We start from the raw sequence: 25,260 nt of genomic DNA on the forward strand, positions 1-25,260 counted from the left end.
AGTAAAGCAGAAAAAAAGTGTGCAGATTCCATGATATAACTTACCCTTTTCACCACACTTTTTGAAAACCTCAGCACAAAGGAAACAAAGTGAATATACAAAAGAAAAAAAGAAAATCTCAATATTCATATCCTTTGGGAGGTTCTGAGAATGTAGCCAGGCAAACCTCCTCAAACAGTACCAGAGGCCACAGCACTGGAAGAATTATCAACAGTCATACAAGTGCTCTGTAATCAGACAACAGTGACTAGTACAATAGAAGAAACTAAATAATTTAAAGCACACTTTTCTCCTAACAAGAAGAAACTACAGACAACATATTACTTTAACAATTAGTCAGAACAGACTAACATATAAACCTAACAATTCAAAATTCTGAAAATCAAATTTGCAGAAACATACATGTTTTCCCATATTTATCAATAATCTTCCCGTCCTTGTCAAAAAGAGTGGGATTAACTATTTAACAGCAGCAGGATCAACTACAGTTATAACGATTGTGTCAGGTTTGGGAAGTGTGCATATAAAAGTAAAAAGACTGAGGAACTTTATACATTCTATCTGTCCTTTTATGGGCAGCAGGCTGGCATTCTATCTGCCCTTTTACAGGCATGCAAGTTGGCTACCAGGAAAAGTATAGATAAGACATTTTCCAAAGCTCACAAAACTGCAGGAGCTGATAATGGTTCAGGAAATTCCTTCTGCAGCAGCACATAAAATTTCCTGAACGACTGGGAAACTTCAGTGTACTCCCACTAAAAACAATGATGTTCTGGAAACAGTCTCAAAGAGGGAGGAACCCCAAAGGCAGAATCAGAAACGGAGCTCTCCTCGGAGTCTGAATCACAAAACTAAGGAGAAAACCAGTATCTTTCCCTTCACCTTCCTGGCAGACTCTGAATCTTTAATCTCTTTGGGAATCGTGGTATCCTTTATTTTACCAGGAAACAATAAATAAGAAGGGTCAAAACCCTGAGCCAGACATATAACAGTAAACTACTCCTGTCTTCAAAATTTGAGAAGGACTAGATATATGTTGAATTTCCTGCTTTTTTTTGACAGAAAAATGGGGCCAACAGTGTTATAAATGGCAGCAGCAGTTTCCCCAGAGACTGGCACAACACTGTAACAAAACAGGGAAGCCTTCCCTGTTCCCTCTCCCAGGGTCGACAAGACTGGCTCTCCCTCACCTACTGAAGGAACCCCAAACAGCTGTAGAGGGAATGGCTAACCCCCAGTCCACACTGGTTGTAGGTGTGCTACACCAAAGGAATCTGGGGTAAAAGCTGAGTTTGAGTGTTGTGAGGTACAACAAACGGCCACTGCAGAGTCACCCACCTGTGGCCGAGGCAAACTGTTAAGCCTGATGTGGTGGCAAAGGCTGTTTGCTTAAGTTTATATTTTTGTGGTTGGAAGACGGCCCAGACGTGGGACTACTAGTTTGTTCTATAGTCAAGCTAAAAATTGTGCCTCCTTCACATGGAAAACAAGCAAAAGCCTGTAAAAAATGAAAGTCAATAAAAAAGTCACTTTTCCCCGCATGAAAACACAGCAAAAAAAAAAAAAAAAAACACAACCAGTCCCAATTCTCATGGAAAAGAAAATGGTTTTCAATTACTTAAAGCAACTTTCAGACTAACAGGTAGAGTGTGCTCTCATCTAAAATTACAATAAGTCTCGTGACAGTCCATTAAAACAAACTCCAAGCTTTAAAATAACTTTCTTACATAGGAAAGTATTAATAAACATTTTTTTGTAATGGTTTTCCCCCAAAAGGAACTTATCTGCCCAGCAAAGGAACAGCACAAGCCCACCATTGATGATCGAAAGCATCAGAGGAGTATACTCTTCAGCGGCAAGAAAGCTTTGAAGGGTCTGGCACCCAAACCAGTCTTTTTAGTGAGCTCAGCTCGAACCAAGTATATGGGCATGTGGAAGGTGTCCTGAAGCTTTGGAAGCTGTCCTGCTGTTATAGCCTATGTAGGATATAAGCCATATACCTTAGGCTACTGCAGCAGTGATCAATATGAAGAACATTAACTAATACTACCACTACCTGAAGAAGCTGCAGCAACCAGGATTATGTCACTTTTTTTCCTGCAGACCACGCCTCATTTCACAAATGGTACAGACATGGTCCTAACATAGGAAGGAAACAAACAGCTGATACTGCCATTTTCTAAAGTTACAGGAGTCAAAATTATGTCAGGTTTTCCCTGCAGACCAGACATTGTATCACAAATAGTGAAAGGGTGGAAACCAATTAAAGAAAAAAGATAACAAATGCAATGCTGCAAGACAGTACCTCTTAGCAGCCTCTGATGGACATTTATACATGCATGAATTCCATAAAGAAGAGCGAACTGCACACTTCATAAAATATTAGACAGGGTTAAGCTGCAAAAATGGTCGCAGAGTCTCCCCCGTTAGTCATTCTCTGACCTTTGTCTAGGACTGGATATAAAATTAAATGCATTTAAAACATAACAAAGACCGTCTTTTCACCCATACAGCCTTGTAAATTCAGTATTAAGCATGGAAACAAGTCTAACTCCAACACAGAAACATGTAACAAACAGTGGAGCCATGAACAACAGGAATGTAAATACTGAGCTTAAAAATGCAGTACTTTCATTAGTCAATACAAATATATTTCAAAAAGATTAATGTTACTTTACTCGCACAGACATTACCATCACACTCTTTAAAAAGTACACCTATTTAAAACAAAGACAGCAGTTGTTGAGAAATCACAACAGCTGTCAAAATCCCACCAATTCCTACCTGCTGCTAAACTATCACTGAGGGCACACTGCATTTTATTTATTCTTTTTATTCACCTTTTGCTGAGTTAGCCCCACTAGGCTAGTTCTTTATCCACTGATCCAAGATTTCACTTGAACAAGTGCACAAAAGAAGTTTGCTTTGCATGGATGAGAAACCCGTTACAGAGAAATGGTAGCTATTGAGACATATCTGTCCCTCCAGCATGCCCTATTTATAGTGCAGGTTAGGTTAGGTGCCTGGATCATTTAAATGTTATTTGTTTTGTGGATGTGTAACAGGTCCATTAAGGCTGGATCAGAACATGCTTTGTAGGCCATGTACATGTCACCTCTCAACAGAACTATAAGAGACTGAGGACAAGGCTTTGAGGTGGTCTGCAGAAGAATTTGTTTTCTAAACCATGTATTCTTTTTGTGAGAAAACTCTGAACACACTAGTTGTTGCATATGCCTGGTGAGGTATATAACGAAGAGGGTAATGCACTCAATGACAGGTCTTATGAAACCAGAGTACAACGGAACTGATGACATCTTTGGACTTGAAAGCCATACCCTTGTTTAGACGTTGTGCAACATGGAATGATTTCCTTATTGCTATGGACACATGATGGTCAAAGGCCAAGCCTCTGTCTACATGTGTTCCAAACCCCTGACTACAGGGTTTACTCTTAGGGGTGAATTTTCTATGTAGTAATCTGTGGGGTGGCTGTCTTACCAGGAGATACTATTATGCACTTCTTGGCACTAACCGTGCTTTGGCACCAGTTATAAAGGTTCAAAGGTGTATACTAGACTAGCATCCACAGGGGCCCTAGCCATGCATCCCAAATGTATCCGACATGCTTTGTAACCCTAAGATTATTTTAAGTTGTATATGCAGGTTCAAGCTTGGTGGGCATTTACAGGCTGCCTCTGTCCATTAGGGACAAAGGTAACAGACAAGAGGTGAATTTCTAATTTCATCCAGTGGTCTAAAATTATGCTTGAATAGGGTTAATGACAAAATCTGCTTCACATTGATGGGAAGCCTGTTCCAAAGAAGCAATATTCTTGGAGACGTACTTGTCCCTCAAACATGACCTATTTAAGTCACAAACAAGGTTTAAGTCCCTAGATTGGGTAACTCTAATGCTATTTATTCTGCAGATATGCATATGTAGATAGTATAACATTGCTTATTAATTATACAACATAGAACAATTTCTTTATTACTGCAGGCACATGCAAAGGCCAGGTTACAATCTACATGTGTCTATTAATCCCAGACTACTGGATCTATTCCTAGGGATGTGTTATCAATGACACTACGATGCATTTCTGGGCACCAAGTTTCAGACTGTAGCTCTGAAACCAGTCTTCTTGGAGGATATTAGTGCCCTGTGATGGATTCTATGACTGCACCTAGTTTGCAATAGTCTGCAAAGTTGGACAGCTAGAAGCCCTTAATGTTGGCCTGAACTTCAAAGAGGTAGATGACAAAAAAGAGCAGAACCATCACAAAGTCCTGAAGGATTCCACTAGTGACCTTCCCCTTTGTGGAGTTGAACTCCCCCATTCTAACTTCTTGAGTCATACCCGTGAGCCACCGGGCTATTCAATGGGTGACACAGGGGTTGATACTAATTTCAATGAGTTTGCCTGGAATGTTCAAGTCGGGTATTGTATCAAATGCCTTAACCAGGTCAAGGCAAACAGTATGGACAGATTTAGCCCTTGCATCCGGTGACTTTATTCATCGGAAGCTACTAGGCTCTTGGCCCCGAGACCCTTACAAGCCTAGCCAAGAATTTAGCCAGTGTTCCAACAAGTCATCACCATATGCCACTGTCCAGCAGGGACACAGGTGGAATCCCAGGGGTGTATTTTCCGTTTCCATCCAGTTATCCAGGTTGCGCTTAAAAAGGGGTACTCTGCTTTACGTGGGGAGGGAGTCTATTCCACAAAAAGGGAGTCATTGAAAAAGTTTGCTAGGTTGAGCAGGCATGATCTGCCCTTGACAAAACCAAACTGGGCTGCATCCAATGTCTGCAGATGTCCTATGTCACAGTTGATCATTTCCATAACAATTCTTTCAATGGCTTTGCATGTAACATTAGTCAGGCGTATGCATCTGCAGTTACTGGGGTCCGCAGATGGCACACTTGTGTGGAGGTATAATCGCTGCGGTTCTCCATTCCCAAGACATAAAGCCTGTGTGAAGGCTATAGTTAAACAGTGGCTCCATGGCCGTGACAAGACACAATTCATCTATTTAGGGGTTAACCGAAGATATTATCTGAGCCTAACAATGCAATAATCTTGGCCTTGGAGAATGTGTTCAAGACCTGCTCCCTAGTGATAGTTGGGGAAGGGGGTAAAATTGAAGGTGAATTTGTCAGCCAGTAGATTTGCTATATCTTTTGGCTCTGTGTATGTGGCCCCATTTACAATTAGTTCTGCACTTTGTTGTGCGCAACCTCTGAGGTTGCAAACATAGCCAAAGAAAATCTTGCAGTTGTTGTTCACCTGGGAGGCTATTTTCACATCAAATTTGGCTTTCATAGACATGATTTGTCCTCTTGAGTTTCTTATTTAGACTGTTGAGAGTTTTTTTTTTTTTTTTTTTTTTTTTTTTTAATACTGCTGGGCAATACAGTTCCTAAGTTTTGCCATCAGTTTCTTCCTTTTTTTACACAACTTACTGACACTGGGATTCCACTAGGGTGGTTGGTTTTTATAGTGTTAGCTATGCCTTCAAGGAACAAGTACAAAACTGTCTTAAATGCATCTATTAGCATGGCAGTACAGGGCCTCTGTGAACAATTCTGTATAGGCAGCAGTGTTCTCAGGGTTTGGGGGCTTGCAGTTTTGCTAGATTATCACTTAATAAGCACTGTATCTCTTTATTGGAAACTGCTCTCAATGGCTTTAAACCAAATCTCAGTAAATTCACAAATATGTACATTTTCCAGTGTGAAGAGAGGCCGCAGGTGGATTTTTTTGTTGTTGTTGTTTAGACCCCTGGCATTGAGCAGTAATACCTTTAGATGTTCTCATGCTACTGTCGCTATGTCGGAAGGTTTATCAGATAGGAAATGCTTAAACACCCACTACGCGGAAGGACAAGGTTTTATCCAGTATATGAAAACTTACAGGAGACAGGCACAGACCATTCCTGGAGGAGCAACATGGTCTGTCTACCATATCCTCCCAGGTGACAATTACTGTACCTCCCAAGAATGACACCAAAACCTTAGCCAATTGTTACAGTCAAGTATAATTTGTTCTTATTGTGGCATCATCCTTGAAGAAGCCAGAATACTGCACACTGCTAGTCTAATACTGGCTTAGAACACATAGTCCAACAGCTCCATTGCCTCTCTCTTCATATATTCCAGGGAGGCAATTTTCAGGTCGTTTAAAGTCACATGGACTATGGCCAAGTCAAGCCAGTACTTATGGTTCAATGACCTGAGTGCATGTGTGATCTGTCGGATTCTAGACCCTGACGGGGACTGTGACTCTCCTTACTCAGCCTAGTATGTGGGACATCTGGGTGTCTCACAATGGTGTCCCCTATGACCAAAATCTTGGATTATGTGGTTGTTTGCCTTATGGGTTTGCAGGCTGAGATGTTGTGAGACATGACTAAATGTATCATGGTGGGTGTTGTTTTGGTAAAGTGCTTTTGGGATTGCCGAGTATTATGGGTGCAACATATGGAAGGCCTTTGGGGTTTATGAAGATTATATTTAAGAGGTTAAGCATATGTGGACCTGTATGTCTGGTACAAGGTTTGTGTAGTGGATGTAATGTGTATGTATGTGTGTGTGTGTGTGTGTGTGCTCATATGTTTGTAAGTGCGATGCGAAAGCCTTGCCTCAACTGATACTGTGTAACTACATCTCTGACATGTCACATCAGTTTGTTTAAGAAATCAGGTGTTTGTCAGTAAACAAGAGACAATACATTGCCCCAGAATGCCCATATCTGCCAAACTGCTGGTGAAATAATACAAATGTGCTTATTTATAGTTCCAGATACTTATTACGTGATTACTAAGGGGGTGGTGGTACAAGAGGGGTCTACAGTTGGCTAGCTTTACGAGTATAGACTTCTAACAAGAGTATCCAGGACTAAATTCCTGGGGCAGTGGTCCTTAAAGGAAATCTCCATCTTCTCCTAAAGTTTAACTCAACCCTTGGGTTGCGTTTCTCCCTATAATATGGTTTCAGTACTATGTAGATACCAAAAACCTCCTTGTACTTTATAAAACTTTCTTTTCCTTGCCTTGGAAGGAAAGCCCACCACTTTTGTTTTAGCTTAACTTCTCACATACATTGCACATGAATTTGTCTTCGCCTGCATGTCATTTCACATACACAGAGAAATTCATAGTCTGGTACTGCTGACAATCTTATAGGGCAATTAGTCCTGCTAATGTCAGGAGCTCAGTAGGTGCTATAAAAAATGAGGTGTGAAACCGTTTTCCATGGTCTTTTGGCAGACTGGAAAAGACCTTACACTAATTCACATCTGCTTCCAATGTAACCATGCCTTTCACAGCTAAATAAAGCAATTAGATCAGTCAACAGTTCAGAGGCAGTGTTCACCAATTCTGACAAATTTACATAAGCAAGGAAAGCAACTGACATATGAAGAGAGTGTGAAGACCAAAAGCTTAACACAAAGAGCAGACAATATGTGACTGAAGTTTATAAAAGACAGGAGTCAAGGTGATGCAGAAATTCCTGTGCAACACTGGGAAGAAGAATGGGAGAAAAAGTACACTACAGTGCTGTTCAAAAACATTAAAAGGAAACTCCGCCTTAGAAAAAAAAAATCTGCTTTTTCACTCTCTCTGTTTTTCTGAAGTATTTTAACACTTCAAAATGACTCGACAGCTTCCCATATAACTTTAATGCTTTCTGCAAAATGGCTGCCAATGGGGCTTGACATATCAATGTGATCTTGTTTTTCTTCAAGCCTCTTTCCCATAATCCATTTCATGTCTGATTTATAAGAGTCATGCTAAATCATTGATGGCGAACTTATGACACGTGTGTCAAAGATGACACATGCCACGACGTTTTGGGCGACACGTCAGTGATCACCAACACCAGAGTTACCAAAGACAATGCTTTTGCATTCATTGCTCATGTGAAGCGCACTGAATTATTTTGAGGCAGGAACTTTTGACATGTTAAACCCAAAAGGTTCACCATCATTGTGCTAGACATAAGGAAGTAGTGGTGTACGTCCACATCATTGACATATAATGGGATTCTTGTTAGTCACTATCAACTTGTACACAGAGCATTCTGAAGTGCTTCCTAAACTCATGAGATCACACTACTCTCTTTTGCCACCAGAGGGCAGTCCAAACCATTCTTAATATAATAATTACCAGCAGAAGTAGAAAGTGCAAAAAAGATAACAGTAGCAGCCAAATACCCAAGCACGGAGGCTGCTCAGAAACTACAAAAATCTACACCTACAAATGCACTAAACTGAGTTAAAGTGCAAAGACACAGTAAGTAGTGCAAAAATATAACACTTGCACAGTCAGAAAATTGTGCTTAAGTAAATGTACTTATCTGACAGAGATGGCACAAGATTGCTGCAAAACATTTCAGGCATGGAACCCAAGTGTTAGGAAGCTCTCAGAAAATATTCCAAGCACAGAAGCTTACTAAACAAACAAAATGGCCTTCTAGCCAATCAGGAAATTACACTTAGGGGACATTATACACCTATTTTATGGGGATCCCGGCAGCAAGGTTAGTGAAGGTGGTGCCACATCTAGTATAATTAGACCAATGTGGGTTCACTGAGAGAAAAACGTGACAAATATTATAGAACAGATTATGACTGGATAGATTTGCGTGGCCTTACTTATGCACAGTGTTTAAAAAAAACTGGGGATATCATCTACACTCATCCAGCTCCTGCAGAAGCTGTGTAGAGGTATGACAGCCAGGGTGAAATATCAGTCAGTCTTTCAAACACAATATATTTAATGAAAGGGACAGGCAAGGGTGCCTGTTATCCCCCTTATTATTTATTTGTTATGTACATGGAGCTACTGAACATGAAGATTAGGCAATCAAGAAAGGTTTATATGTGGGGAATGCTGCAACTTAAAATAACATTCACAGATGATGTTATTCTGACACTGAGACAACCTAGAAGGGATCTGGGATAGTTGTTTGATGGTTTGAGGTTTTCCTTGGGTACTAAGTTAACAGGGCAACAGGGATCAAATCTGGAAGATGGGCCCATGCTAATTCAAATACCTGGGGAATTGGCTTATGGGAAACATGCAAAGGTCATACAGGGAGGTCTCAATAAGGATCACAAAACCTATAAAATGGATACAGCTGACTTTAGTCAGCAAATTCTGACTTTCCAATCCGTGTATTAGCACATATATTATATCTGGTACAAACATTACATTTACTACAAATCAATAATTTCGGACACATCCAGTTCGGGGTGTTGTTAGAAAGAGGGCTGATTGAGAGCTTAGAGTTATTTCTTTTAAGCTCACCCTATCTAGAGAGGAGGGAGGACTGGGGTCCCCAGAAGTAAACCACTATATAAAAACAAACAGCCTAACTAGGCTTTTATTCCAAAGGTCAAGACAAAACATTTGTATTAAGATGGACACAACTGCAATGGAAATGATACCTGGAAAAACACCACAAAGACAAAGGACAGGAAGCACTGCGCGCACAAGTCCTGAAAGAAAGCTTTTAGCACCATATGGAGTTTGCCCTCACTACCAAGTGCAAAGGATCATGCACTCACAGAGGGAGGGTGCTGTGTGTCCCTGCAATGATACAGGTACCTCATTATTCCTGCCCAGGAACTGGTTCCAAAAATCCTCATAACTAAGATACTGGGCAGGCCATTAACAATCCTCATGGCTGCCAGAAGGAGGGTCCCTCCAGATGGCTCTCTTCTCTGTGGTGCTGGAAACACCACATCTTTGAGGAATGAAAAGGCTTAAGCCCAGTTGGAGGAGGCTAAATGGAGGACAGGCATGGGGCAAAAAGAAGTTAGAACAAAAAAACAAGTGCCACAGCCATGAGTGATTATTCATGCTGCAGAAACAAACATTTCCCAGCAGTGCATGACCAGTTCAGTGTATGTGGGTGCTATAATAGTTCCCACGCTTACCTCTTACCTAACCATATTTATTCATCCATTTGTTTAAAAGTAGGTGAACTGGGTTATAGGGGTCCATTATCAACCAAGACCGTATGAAAAATAAACAAGCAGAGTAAAATAACATTAACAAAATGAATAACTCAATTAAATATTCTATACAATTTGTGCTATAGGATTACAGGTTGATTCATGCTAGAACAAAAAAGTGGTAATAAATCATAAGTATCAATGACAGTATTTGGGAACTGGAGTGCTTGCAATTGCTGGCAATAGATTTGTAGATGAATGTGCACGTGGCACATTTGTTGGAGCTTAGGAGATGTGATACATAAATGAATTACTCACAGCACTCTGCTAGGATACTACAGTATGGGAGGAAAAAGGAATAATGTGTAGGTATGATTAAGGTGGATTAAAGTAGGTGCAAGATATCTATCTAAACAGGCAAGTCACCAGTGAATTTAAAGGATGAAATGGTGTGTTTGCTAATACGCAGTGTTAGGAAGCCTCAGAGTACAGAAACAGCTGCAGAAAAGGCTTTGGCTGGGGAGGCTAAATAGTTCAGGGGTTTGACAGTCATGACTGAACAACAGTCAAGGTATGCAGGCGTCTGGGATGAGTTCTGAGTTTTACCAACTTACCACGAGCCAAAAACATTTTTTTTTTATTTTAAAATGTATCATACACATACAAAGTTTAAGATACGCAGCTTCCCTTTTGTGCATGCATGTGTATATGTACTTGTTCACCTGTGTGAAAGGAGGAGTGTGTGCAAGAGAGAGACAGAATTATGGAAATGTGTTAGGCAAGGCGACACATACTGTACATATTTATTAAAGCATATTTAGACCATTTCAGCATTTGGATTACAACTGAACAAACCCCAGCAGCACCAAATCAAACAGCAGAAGTACCCCAAAAGATCAAGCAGAAAAAATGTTGGTATCAAAAAGGCAAACACAGCCAACAAATATATAAAAAATATACCAAGGTTTTAATGCAAAAATACGTTAAAGCAGAGATACACAAACGCTTTTACGGTATAATTTTTGTTTATTTCCTCATGGGTGGCTGATTCTTTAGTGGTGTTAAAAGTTCCAGCACCAGCATCTAGAGTATTTATGGTGACTAAGTTCCTTTCTGCATTCTTTGTGGTTCACCATTAGTGAGAAGTCAGGCCTTATTCTAACCAGGATTAAAGCCGATTTGATGCCTATTTGACATGGAGAGAGATGGTGCATCACAAAGAGGACAGCATTCAGAGTATGTTTATATACTTCTGGTGGTTGGCCACTAAAAGTCTTTTCCAGAGAATTCCATAGGATTCTACGCCATATATCGGCAAGTATTCTTATGGTACGTGATGCAAGGTTGCACATGAGGAATATGCAGCTTTATCTTTTGAATTTATGGGATTAGGGTTTAGATCACTGGAAAAGTCCTGCCCTTCTGATCATGTCCAAGCAATTAGGACGTCTGATAAAGGGGATAGTACAGACTAGTTTTTAACAGGCCATTCTTGAAACCTCTACATTCACAGTTTTTGACAACAGATCCATCAGATGTAGTGGTGGTAGCTCATCTGGATTCTCTGTTTTAGTGCTGGAAGTGTACTGTCCAGGGCATTTGGAATTTTACATCAGTCAAAAGGAGCTGTCGGCAGTCACCTTTCAGAACACTTGAATAAAAAGTGTTTTTTTGTTTTAGAGTTCATCCTGCAGACAGTGCACCTTGGGGGGGGGGCTCTCTCACAGGCGGAGCTGGTCACTGGTTGTAGACCAAAAGTGACAGCTGAATTCTATCTTTCTGACATTGTTTTTTTGAGATCCTTGTGTGGGATTAGTTGGCCAAGTCCTGAAAAAGAATTCTGGGTGCCCCAGTCTTGCCTTGGTCAGGGCAACTCCTGAAAGTATGTCCTGTCTTTCTTGTCATTTCAAGGTACTTATCAAAGGCAAGAGAGGAGATAGAAAAGCCGACTTACCAGCTACCTATTAAACTTCAGCTGTAAGTTCTGCACACCGTATTCACATAATGATGATCTTTATTTACTTCTTCCTCTTGTACCATTCTCCTGAATTGCATCCAACCACTACATCTTACTGTATTGTTCTTCATCCTGTCTCCATCCATATTACAGTTCTTCCTCTCCTCTTTCTTCATCCTTTACCATCTGTCAAGACCATTATCTCTGCTGTTTAGTTGGACCAGACAATGTAAATATTATAATTACTGGGGTAACTAACAACTTGTATGCAGTTATGACACTGAGTTGTAAGTAATTTTATCAAGTTCAGTCACTTAGCCATAAGCGATGTTACAAGCTCTGTAATAACTAATGACCTGCATGTTTTAATGATACTGCCTTTTGATTGTATGTAATTTTAATTTGTAATACAAAAATTCTCAACCACAAAGGGCCCACTGCCAGGTTCTGATTACTGGTGAACACCCAAGGAGTCACTATCAGTCCAGTAGGAAGTAGTACAAGATGGAAATGCTGGTACTCATTCAGAACAAGCAAACATCTATGAACTCTGGAAGTGCCACACATGGCATTTTCACACATGAAGTAACCATCTATGCCCCCACGGCAATAAGACAGGATGGACTGCACAGTGACCATTCTGAACTTTCCATTTCACAGATTTACTTAGGTTGGTCAGGGCAAGAATCAGCTTCCATAGATTCATATTGGTTTACTAGGCCAACGACCACAAGGGTCTTTTTAAGCCTAGTCATGCATCTCATATCTCTGACAAGTTTTGGTACCCCTGATAAGTGTAAGCATGGGCCTGGGAGATGAACCATTTACAGGCTGCCTCTGTCCATGAGAGATATAAGTGCCAAACCAGGGATGAATTTCCTGTCCTCCATCCAATAGTCCAAGTTACACTTGAATTGGGTTAGGGGGTTAGGGAGGACCTCTGCTTCACATGGCTGGGGAGCCTGTTCCAGAGAAGGGTAGTCTCTAGGATACATACCTGTCTCTCCAGCAGGTCCTATTTATATCAGAGGCAAGGATTGGGTCTTTAGAACAGCTAATCTGGTGCTGCTTGTTTGGCAGATGTGCAGGAAGTCCATCAGAGTGGGGTCTCACAATGCCTTGTATGCCAGCCGTACATCTCACCCCAACAGCAAGTAGGAGACAGAATACAGGAATAAGGCCTTGAGGTGGTCTGCACTGAACATGTTACTTACGCCCTGTAATTTTTTTTAAATTAGGAACTTCTGTGGATGTTCCAGTTGTTGGATATGCCTGGTTAGGTACATAACAAAGGTAACATTGTACTCCGTGATATGTCTGATGAATGCCAAATACAGTGGAACAATGACTCCCTCGGATCTAGATGCTATACCTTTGTTTATAAGCTGCACAACACAGTGCAATTTCCTCACTACTGCAGACATGATGGTTAAAGGCTAGATTACGCTCTGGGTGTTCCCAAGTCCTTGACTACTGGGTCAACTCTTAGGGGAGTGTTGTCAATATGATAGTTAGCAGGGGTGGATGACTTCCCAACGGATATTATTATGCATTTTTTGGCATTTAGTTTTAGTCCAAGGCTCTGATGCCAGTTGTTTGTTCTGTGTTGGCTCTTCCTGTAGAATATTTGTGTCAGTGTGGGATTCAATGACAGCTCCTAATTTACAATCATCTGCAAATTTAGTCAGCCAGAGGCCACTGACATTATCTCTGACTTCAGAGAAGAAGCAAATGCCAAAAAGGAGCGGTCACAGGACGATCCCAACAGATAATTGCTAAGTTAGGTTTCTTAAAACGCCATTTTAAATCTAGGCAATTTCCCTCCCAAACGTGAAAATAAGACACTATACCTTGTTTCGGCGAGTCAGACATCTTAACTATTACACCAATCTGCAATCCTACTTTCTCCCCCTATGTACTTGGAATACTAGCCAGTTCCTTCAAAAGGGACCTTTTGTATGATTCTCTCCATCATCAACTTTAGAAGGGGGCTCAGTATAATATCCAGTGCAAGAGATCAGAATATGATTTGGTTTTCAAACTCTTCCCTGTTCTCATCAATGAACATACTATATGCTCATAATTTTGAGGGAAGGAAACCCCAGCCGCTTCACTTCTTGGATATCTGGCCTCCAGTCAGTACACTTTCTTTATCAAATGGCAATATTATGCAGGTCCCCTGGAGTGACGGGGAGGCTCCAGTCATCTGCTGGAAACCTACTTGTCAATGAGAAAGTCTCCCATATCACAAATCAACTCAGAGTTGAGGTGCTTCACCTTGCAGATGACTATGTAGTCCTACTTCCACGACGCATTCTCCTTCAAAATTGTTCCCAATAGGAAGACCTCTGCCATGAAGGATATCTACCCATCATGTCCATTCAAGGAAACATGCATTAGGAAATTAGGACTGATAAAAGTATCCATTTTTTTAACCTTGACATCCATTTCTTCTATCACCATGGCATTAGAGGTATCTCTAAAGATAACCTCCACCTCATAAAAGCAGTTTCATTATTTTTTTTAAAAAATTGCATTCTTTGCATAAAAGATAGTACTTTCAAGCATGTCTGTTTCCTCAGCATGGCATGCACATTTAAGGCAATATTTAAGCCATGCCAAAATATCAAGCACCCTTACAGTTTAGTCCACCAATGACAACTCATCATCCACTGTTGCATATGATCATATGAGAAATGTGGAGAATAAATAAATATAGTTGTAAGTATAGAAAACTCTTAGAACAACCCAGTGTTGATCAAGGAATTGTTAAGGAGAGGTGAATTTAAACCAAAAAACAAAATGTTAATATTGGTGGTCCAAGACAGTGGACTACATACACATTGGTTTGCAATGTCCATGATCATATGAGAAATGTGGAGAATAAATAAATATAGTTGTAAGTATAGAAAACTCTTAGAACAACCCAGTGTTGATCAAGGAATTGTTAAGGAGAGGTGAATTTAAACCAAAAAACAAAATGTTAATATTGGTGGTCCAAGACAGTGGACTACATACACATTGGTTTGCAATGTCCATGATCATATGAGAAATGTGGAGAATAAATAAATATAGTTGTAAGTATAGAAAACTCTTAGAACAACCCAGTGTTGATCAAGGAATTGTTAAGGAGAGGTGAATTTAAACCAAAAAACAAAATGTTAATATTGGTGGTCCAAGACAGTGGACTACATACACATTGGTTTGCAAAGTCCGTTGAACACATGGGGAAAACGGACAAATTTAGGTTTTGTAAAACAGAACTGGAAACAGACATCTTGTTGCTGGTTGTGATATACTAATGGCAGGACTGTATACTGAAATGCATAATAAATGTGGTAAGACTGTTGCAGTGGGGATCATACAAACATTATAGCATTGAAGTAGTTGAAAAACACTGGAAACATAAATGTCATCATTTTCTATAATGCTTTGTGGGTCATATCACATGGGATCACTCATTATCAACTGTTCAAAAAACAGATGTGAGAAAAAAAAACAGATATAGTATAAACGTCATCATTTTCTATAATGCTTTGTGGGTCATATCACATGGGATCACTCATTATCAACTGTTCAAAAAACAGATGTGAGAAAAAAACCAGATATAGTAGTAGTCCATGAAAAGACAAAAGCAGCACTGATCACTGAATTTCCCACACACAGGGACTACAGTGTCAGAGACGGAGAGAAATAAAACACCAGGATTTGCAGGCGGAAGGGAGGGCAATGTTGAAGAAAGATACCCAGACAGTTCCAATAGGAGTAGGAGCAACGGGTCTTATAAAGAATAGTTTACAATCATACTTGGATAGGTTAACGATAAAGGTAACTCGGTACAAATTGCAGAAGGAGTCATTACTGGGCACACTGAGGGTGTGGCAAAGAGCACTTCTGACTAACAAAGATTGAAACAATACTAATTTCATGAATTTTAATCATACATTGACCTAGGAATGGGATCCATTCCTGTCATGGTATTAGAAACCCAAAAGACTTGAAGAAATTAAAAAAGGAGAAAAGAAACATCCAAGATGCTATTGTAAGAACAGTCACCAGCCTAACCTGCTCAAAAACAGGCCGGGGGAGGGGTGCTGAAATTTACTGGAGAAAATTAGCAAAGGAGCCAAAGTATTAGTAGCAAGTAACTATAGAGGGAAAGTAATAGAGTGGGAGAAGGCCAAGTAAAAGTTTGGACTGCAAATTGGAGACTGTTATCAATCCCTGGTAGTGACAGTAGAGTAAAAGCAAACAGAAAGGAATATCAGAACACTAAGCAAAAGGCCATCACTGGTAGAATTTTAGTTAAGTCTAGACCGGCATCTGTTAAAAGGATAATATGTTGTTGTTGTGTCTTTCGGCTTTTCCCGGTTAGGGGTATATAAAACATACTACATGATGACCATAAAAATCAGAGGAGGTGAAAAAATATTGACAGGAGCGAATGAAAAAGCAATTACATAGCAAATATTGGAGGATATCTGCATAACTCCTAAGTATGCAACAAAATCCAGAAGATTTAGGATTTTTGCTTGGAAGTGTTTGCATACATATATGTTTATGTACCAAGCAGACTTCAGGATTGTTTTTCCCATCACACCTCCACTATTTGCTATTTCCCTGAGGAAAATTTGAGGTCAGTGGGAAAAATACAATGTAACAAACTGCCAAACTTTAAAAAATTACATAATTGTTAAAAACTAGAATTCTTCATAAAGTAGGTTTGTAGACCAATGACACTCCCTTAGAAGTTTCAAACCCCCAAAATAATGGTTCAGTGTTGATGGGTGGTTAGGGGCTAAAGCAGAACCACAAGGGGAAAAAAAAAAAAAAAACACTTTCTAAAAATGGCTGGCTTTATAACTTCCAAAATTTTCACTGGAAAAACTTCTTCCACTAACTTCATTACTACAGTGAAATCCACATTCATGGTAGAAGTACTTAAATTTTCCTAAACAAAAACAAACAATCAGCAGTCCATTGCTGGAATGCTATTTATACATTTACTATACAAGAATGGCTTATTAATATTCAAAACATGCATAATAACTGGACACCCAGTCAGCGTGACCTTCATAAAATTGGGCATATCCCAACAGAAAGAAGTCTGGCCACCGAAGCATTCCTCTGTGGCCAGACTTTCTATAAGTTATGCTGAACTGCAATTTTAATATATCTTATAAGGAACAAGGTAAAATATAATAAAAATCAGGAACATTCTGCAAAACTATGAATTTTTTAAATCTATAGTTACCAATGCTATGATTGATCATACAGACTGAAAACATGCCTTTCAACTATGGAAAGTAAGTTTTTACATCTATTTTTAACTTAATTCCTTTACTGCCAAGCTCCTTTAACGAGAGAAATTAACAAGTTAATAGTCAATGATATCAGAGGTTCATACTTTTCATTTAAAAAAGGGAGAGAGAAATCTATTATGAAGATAATCCTTTGTTCTTTCCTTTATGCTGCACTGATGTGCAAACATGCAGATGCAAGTGCCATACACAAAAACAATACACAATAAAGACCTGGAGAAAGCAAAACACTGAACTACCGTTACATAGACATTACTGAAGAAATGTAAGCAATTTATTTTTCTAAAATAATGTTACTGCATAACAGCAACAGGCCATTCCTGAATGTGGGTATAATAGGATTTAGCCACATCTAGCTTTGTTTAATCACACAGACTTCACCTTCACGATCAACCACATGAACCATGGGTAAAACATGTAATATGCACACCCAGTTGTGGATGACTGTGAAGTTGTACTGCCAATCCATCAAATTAAACCTTTCATGTCAGCAAGAGTATGAATGGATGCCCTTGAGCAAAGGGCACACCACCAGAGAAATGAAGGTAGTCACCTTGCGTGCCAAAAATAATTTTTCTTAAAAGCTATGTGACCTTGCAAATGCACCTCAAATTAGTGCATTTAAGTTTAGGAATGTATGAACATGGTATATCAAGGCCCCACAATGCCAAAGGCTTTTTAAGTCCCTACAATGCCCAAATTCTTATTTTTAACACTGGATTTATTAAGTGAATTTACAATCATTGATGAAATACTGACAAATGCAAATTTGTCATACTTCCACTCTTAAAAGAAATCAGCCTTACACCATCAGAAATGCCTTTCCAAACTATATTACCCCCCCCCCCCAACTACCATTTCTTCCTTCTATAACTGAGGAAGGGAACATCACAAAAGTACGCTTTCTGTCATGGCCGCTTAAAGATTTTAAGCGAGTCTGCATTCATTCTAACCTAACACATTATAATCTAACTCCATAGCAAAATATTCCTGACAATTCACCATACTTTTCATTGAACTACCAATATCAAAGTCTTTCTCTGATAAAAATGCTCATTTCTGATGGAATTTCTGTGACATTTTTCAACATTCTTTAATTTCAGAAACACTGTGAATTGCCATTTTGCCATCTCTAATATTTCTCTTAGTTTGGCAATGTTCTATCAATGTACACAGCCCCAAACCACAACTAGCCAACAAAACTGAAGTAGAATCAAAGCTACATAGTTGCTTATTTACAAAGCAAGATTAATCTCTACGTTCCAGCATCACATAAAGCTATTAGTCCCTGTCATTCCAGCAGGGTTCTGAACTAAAGTGAACTCCTATTGAAAGTAACACCACTAATGCAACTGCAAACAGACACCATCCACTATAAAAAGACTGGCACAGATTACAAACACTCCAAGTTACTAGTTATTTGTCTTAATGAGCCACAACAAAATAAATCCTGATCCTATCTACAATATTAGATAAATAAGCTGGGTCGCTCCATACAAGAAAAGCATGTGCCACATTATAAATATGCTCACCAAACCCTCCCGTTAACACACACAGTAAAAACATGACTCAACATATTTTTCTTTTACCACAAATTTGCAGGCAAACACAATCATAGGTAGGTACTAGACTACTGGCCCTACGGCCTATACAAGCCTAGCCAAAAAGGTACCCTGGCTTTCACCACCCAAGAAAATTATTTTCCTGTGCCCCTGTCAAGTGGAACCACAGAAGTGATCCCCATGGTGAATTTCCTATTACCCATCCAATCATCAAGATTTTTCTTGAAGTGCTAATGAGGAACTCTGTTTGACATAGATAAGTAGTCTTTTCCAGAGTATGGGAAGTCTCTGGGACAGGAATCTATCCCTCTAGCATGTTCTGTTTATTGTGGTGACAAGGTTTAGGTCCCTAGAGTGTGTAGCTCGGAGGGATTGGGATTTCTTTAAGTGGAGCATGTCCAACAGCTCTGGGTTTGACATAGCCTTGTATGTTAGGCAGAGATCGCCTCCGAGTAGGCGATATGCGATGGAGTAAAGCTGGAGTTTTTTCAGACAGTCTGCATAAGGCATCTGTTTGAGGCCAGTAATCCTCTTTGTGAGGTATTATTGTGGCCTTTCCAGTTGCTGTAGATGTCTTGTGAGGTACATACCAAAAGGGGTGTTGTACTCTATAGTGGGTCTAATAAGTGATGAGTAGAGGGGGAACAATTTTTTTCTGAATGAGAAACCTTTTGTGATGAGGTGTGCCACGTAGAAGGATTTCCTGACCATGGCGATGTGATTATCAAAGGAGAGACTACTGCCCACCTATGTCCCAAGGGCTCATCACACTTTCAGTGTTAAGAACATGGTACTTAAGTGAGGTGCCAGTTCATTCTGTAGTTCATGTAGAAGGCAGCCTGGGATGTTGTCAGGTCCCATGGATGCTGTGTTCTTGGCTTTGGAGAGTGAGATTTTTACCTGTGCAGCCGTGATTACAGGAACTTTGCATTCTTCTGGTATAAAGATGGGCCCTTTAGGGGGTGAGAGGGGGGTAAAGTTAGCACTGAACCTATCTGCCAGGATGTTGGCAATATCAGTTGGTTCTGTATATTTAGTATAATTGTGCTGTAACACAGAGCAGATCTGAATGTTGCCACTGAGATTCTTAATATAGCTATAGAATGCTTTGTGGTTGTATTTAGAATCAGTGGCGATTTTGTTTTCATAACTAGCTTTGGAGGATTTTATGAGGGATCTCAGCTCCTTACTGAGCTGACCAGGGAGTTCCTCCAATCATGGTATTTTACTCTTTTTTGCAACAGTTTCTTTCTTCTGTTGTAGAGTTTGTTTACGGCAGAAGACCACCAGACTGGCTTCCTTTTTTTGGAGGTTAGCATCTTGGTTCTGTTAGAGATAGCACAATCCATGCACTGGTGTAAGTGCTTATAAAGTGCATTTGTGTAGGATTCAGCAGTCGTACCTCTATTGTCCATCTGCATGGGTGTCATGAAGTTTGGCACTTCTGTCTTAAGAAGCGTGAAGTTGGCTTTGGAGAAATTTTTTACGGTTGTTTACCTAATGGGGGTTGGGAGCGGGATGTGGATGTCTAGGGTGATTAGCTTGTGGTCAGATCTGACCAACAAGGAGCTGACCTCTGGTGTGGAACACCAGTCACCCATGTTGGTGATGACCAGGTCTAGGAAGCTGCTGCCCCTAGTGGGGGTGTGGATAAGTTGATCCAAGTCGTTGTAATTGATGATTTCCAGAAAACGTTGAGCAAGAGAGTTTGTACACGAGTAGTTTTCCCAATCACCCATTAGAGTGTTGGGTTGAACCTTAATATTTTCCAGTGTATCAAGAAAACAGGGTTGGGAATCCTGGGGCATGGTGGGGGTCTGTAGCAAGCTACAATCTGGATTGCAGTTTTGCCCAGAGTTAGTTGAACTTGGATAATCTCGGATGCAATATGCTGAGCAACTAGCTTGGAGGTGTGGATATCCTTAATGAATATGGACACGCCTCCACCTTTAGTGTTTCTGTCCGGGTTTGGTGGCCGAAAGGTGTGGTATGAATTATAGCTTGGTAATGCAGGGGTGCTCTCTGGAGCTTTGAACCAGATCTCTGTCACTGCACAGATGTCAATGTTTTCCATTTTAAGGAGTGCCTCAAGAGAGTGCATTTTGAGGTTTAGACTTCTAGCATTGGAGTAGCATTACCCTCAGATTTTGCTTGCTTGTAACAGTTACAGTGGTGAATTTGTCATTTGAACCTTTCCTAAAAAAGGCACTATAGGGGTGGCAAGAGCCTTTGCAAGTATCCAGAATCCCAAGGGTGGCAGGTGCAGGCCATCTCTGGCAAAGCAGCATGGTCTGTCGATCATGTCATCCCAGGCAGACAGATACTGGATTCCCTTAGAATCACACCAGAAGCTTAGCAAATTGTTAAAGTCAATAATTTTGTCCTTGTACTGTGGTATCATTCTGGGTGATGGCAGGATGCTACTCAGGGCTAGGGTCATACCTGCCTGGGCTACAAGAACGGAGAGCTCCTCCATGTCTCTTTTCACGTAGTCCAGGGAGGTATGTCTCAGATCATTCACACCAACATGGACAATGACAGAGTCATATTTGTACTTGCTGTGGAGTGACCCGAGTGCGTGCGTTATGTGGTGGATCCTGGCACCTGACAGACAGCTGACAGTAACTTTTTCCTTGTTTAGCCTGGTGAGTGGAACATCAGTGTGACTGACTATAGAATCACCTATGACTAGAGTGTTGGGTACGTTATGTAGGTTTTGAGGGACTATGTGATAAGTGTGGTGCGGTGCAAGTGTTTACCTTCTCCTCTTGACTGTCTAGTCCAGTCTTCGGTGAAGAGAGCTTTGCTTCCAGTTAGGCTATATAAGTGCATCACTCACAGGTCATAGTGTTGGGTGGTAGGAGGAGAGGGTCATCTGTGTACATGAGGCAATTGCTGCATTGTCCCAAGATGCCCAGATTCATCAGGTAGACAGGAGAAAACACCAGGAGCTGACCTTTGACATGCCTGAATAGGTGCTTATTTATTAAGTACTAAAAACTGTTTTTCTCTAGACAAGTGAGGAAAGTTGAGTGCTGTAGTAATTTGTAACTTATTTAGTGCTTACAATGAGTTCTGAACAAGTGCTGAGCTCAAAGAAACATATTTGAGTGCTAAAGCTAAAAAGCTGGCTAGTTGCAAGGGAAAATTTGAAGAACAGACTTTATGGCTTGGCATTGCATAATAACATTACTGAATAACTAAAATAGGAAGTACACAACATTTTCCAACTTGCTTAAGCCTGTCTTGATACAGGCCTAGGCCTTCCAAGGGAGGTTGGCCTCATAATTGAAAAAAGTGTTTTGCACATGTACACTAAATATTACTGAATTGGAATTGACATGCCACTCTGCCCATCTTTAACTTAGTTTTTCTTTAGTGGTAATTTGAATACAGTTAACAAAATAAAGTCTCACCTTCTACAGGTCTTCTTTAGAATGCTCTCTGACATCATGGCAGTGATTCTAAACCACTATTAAATATTTAAAATAATGATTGTTTTAACCAAAAACTAAACTGTTGGTTCAAAAACCTTTTTATCAGTACTGCAGGATTTTAAAATAAAACCAATCAGTGAAAACTGTCAGGAATACACATTATGAATCACTGCTCAACATCATCTGAATAATCAGCTACAAGCTGGCAGTTTAAAACAAAAAGGCAGAATTACATAAGGTACTCTTCACAAAGCTAGATCTGCGAGTAAAACTATAGTTTTGATAAATACTCTGCAAAGGAAGACCATAATCTAGAAGTAAACTGTTTTTATGTTTCCCTGATTCTCAACCATCAAGAATCACTTGCTTGATTAATCTGAATCAAAAACAAGTGACCATTTGAGACTACTGCACTGTTTTGGGAAAGATTCTGAAGTGGTTTTATGGTAATCAAATCTCATACAGACTGTAACCCAGTGAATAATGTCGAATAACTTAATAGTTCACAAACGTGAACAAGAACAGCCAGCAGCAGAACAAAGCTCATCTAAAGTAGCATTTTTAAACAATGCTGCAGATATGAAGCTATCTTTGGCAGAAGGAATGTTTGTAACATTTTTGCTGTATGTACCATAACAGAACACTATTCAATCTGAAAATCATCTAACCAAATATTATTGTGACTGTCCATCCTTTAATGGAGAAAGCAAACAGCTTGGCAACCATGTGTGCAGACCAAGTTCTATCCACATAAAAAATTAGGTGTATAGGCAAATCCAGGATGGCATGCTCCTTGAATGGAGGCAAGTAAAACATTGGGTAAGGTTCATTGCTGTGGCAATCTTAGGCATGAAGGGTTTGTCCACAAGGAAACTCTCTTGCTAGGAAGTTAGTCAAGGAGCCTTACCACAGACAGTCTGGGTCTCCATTATACTTTTGGAAGAAGTAAAAGTCATGAAAACATGGCCATCCCAGATAAATTCAGCTCTCCCAAACCAAAGATAAGCAAGATCAACAAAAACACTGCTGTGCAGGACAGGTTTGTGTAGTACCCTTTGTGTAACTGTACTGTAGCATATGACAGCTAGCTTTCCATACTACTGTATGCTTTCAATACTTTTTTTTTTTTTTTTTAATTGCGGGCCAGATTTCCAGCTATAAGCAACCGATAAACTGGTATTCGTTTAATACATCACGACAAATATCAAATTACCTACTGTAGGGCACTGTCTACCTACTAACAAATTGACCAACCGGGCATAAAACGAAATGAGCACTATCTAATCATAGTTATACATCTCCTAAGTATCTCAGCCATCCCACCACAGAAATATTGACTACCGAAACAAATAACATATTTTTTTTATGACAGTGCTTTTGGGAATTCTGTGCAACAGCATGCATTACAACTGGACAGTCAAAATAACCAATATCCCAATAATGAACTGAATGTAAATTCAATTTCACCTTATTCTGGTTTCCAGGTAAGTTAAATCCTGTTGTGTCTCTAGAACATATACTTAATTCCAGCTTTTTGTGCACAACTCTTCTACTCGGTCTGATGTACAAACTTGCACATCCGGTCACTACTGAACGACTAAAAGGACAAAAAGGCACTTGAATTCCAGTGTTCCGCTTCAGTGCAAAATTAAGAATGGTCTGCAAACCATTTCCCCGCGGAACGAGCCAAACCAAAAGCGCAGACATTTCAACGGTCTAATCATGCAATTCACTTGTGTACCAAACACAACACACATCTGCTCCAGTCCACTGCTCGCTATTTCTTCAAAGTGACATTTCATTTGTTCTTTGCACTGCACAGTAACCAATCAATACCCGTTTATGGGGAAGAAATGGTGTGCCTTAAGTTTCTGTCCTGCTGCACGCGTAACCAAGTGGCATAGTTCCTATTAAAAAAACGCAGTTCGTTAATCTGTGTGTGTGTGTGTGGCTGGTAACAAAGCTGTTTTTGTTGGTGTCTGTGTCCCCCACTGTACGGGAACAAATCGTGATGCTCAGATAGAAAGTTGTAACACATCGTCCCAAAAGACTTTTGCCTCAAATTAAAACGTTAATGAGTGTCTGACACTTGAAGGTAATTGCTGTTTCAGGACCAAACAAGACAACACAGAGCCAGGCGGGTATCAGAGGAATTGGCTGAGGTAAGTGTAGCACAATAGGGGAATATATGAAGTGTACTGACACATATGGGTAGGTGTAGGGTAGTATGTAAACGCAAAGAACGGTTTAGGAAGCGAAAACACGTGTACAGTCATGGGGCAAACCAACTCAAAAGGGTACAGGGGATATTAGCACAAAATGACTAAGACGTTGCTGCACTCGTTGGGGATACTCTGCCCGTTTTGCAAGATATTTTCCTACTCGCTATCAGTATTGTGCGAGTCGTCATTTATGGTTGGATCGCCCTTCTGGTTTTCTACAGATTGTGACTAATTTGCCTTCTGCTTCTCGTACTCATTCTACTGTTGAGCCTTCTGAGATGTCTATAAGCAGGTCATCATCTCTGGTTATGGTGAATTCTTCTGTCTCCACTATCTCTCCAGTAAATGCTTCCACTCCTGTGGAGTCTCATCTTCCTGTTTTGGTTGGCCAGTTGCAGACTTCCGCAGATTCACCACTGCAGCAGAGCATGGAGCTGGAGCCTGCTTCTCTTCCTTCTAATGCTAGATTATCTTCTCCTGAAGTGAAAATAGTGGATTCTTACTCAATGGCTGATTTACCTGCTTTACCTGTGGATCCTGTCATGGCTAGAAATGCTCAAACAGCAGCTATTTTTGACTGGAGTGAGGAGAAAATGGAGTCTCCGCCTCCTGCTGATTCCCTTGCTGCTTCTGTTTTATTTTCTTATTCTGATGCTTCTACTGCTTCTAAAACTGTTCCTGCACCTTCAGAAAAGGTAACTGTACATTCTAAAAGGCCATTTGAGGCTGTAGATGCCTCAGAATCTGCTTTTTTGTATGAAAAAAACGCTAAAGAAAAAGTGTAATTTGCAGTTTA

General features: G+C 40.1%; 1 protein-coding gene across 1 annotated transcript in view; it reads right to left on the reverse strand.

Moving 5' to 3' along the window:
* The window catches only part of TMEM70 (transmembrane protein 70), a 798,264-nt gene extending 774,201 nt beyond the window's left edge, over positions 1 to 24,063 (reverse strand). Inside the window, exon 1 of the mRNA XM_044067220.1 lies at positions 23,710 to 24,063. Coding sequence (XP_043923155.1) covers positions 23,710 to 23,949 — 240 coding nt within the window. The 5' untranslated portion in view covers positions 23,950 to 24,063. The remainder of the gene's footprint in view (positions 1 to 23,709) is intronic.
* Positions 24,064 to 25,260: the final 1,197 nt, after the last annotated feature.

This window comes from Protopterus annectens, chromosome 3.part1 (assembly GCF_019279795.1).
Source record: "Protopterus annectens isolate FY-2018-M chromosome 3.part1, PAN1.0, whole genome shotgun sequence".
Taxonomy (NCBI): Eukaryota; Metazoa; Chordata; order Ceratodontiformes; family Protopteridae; genus Protopterus; species Protopterus annectens.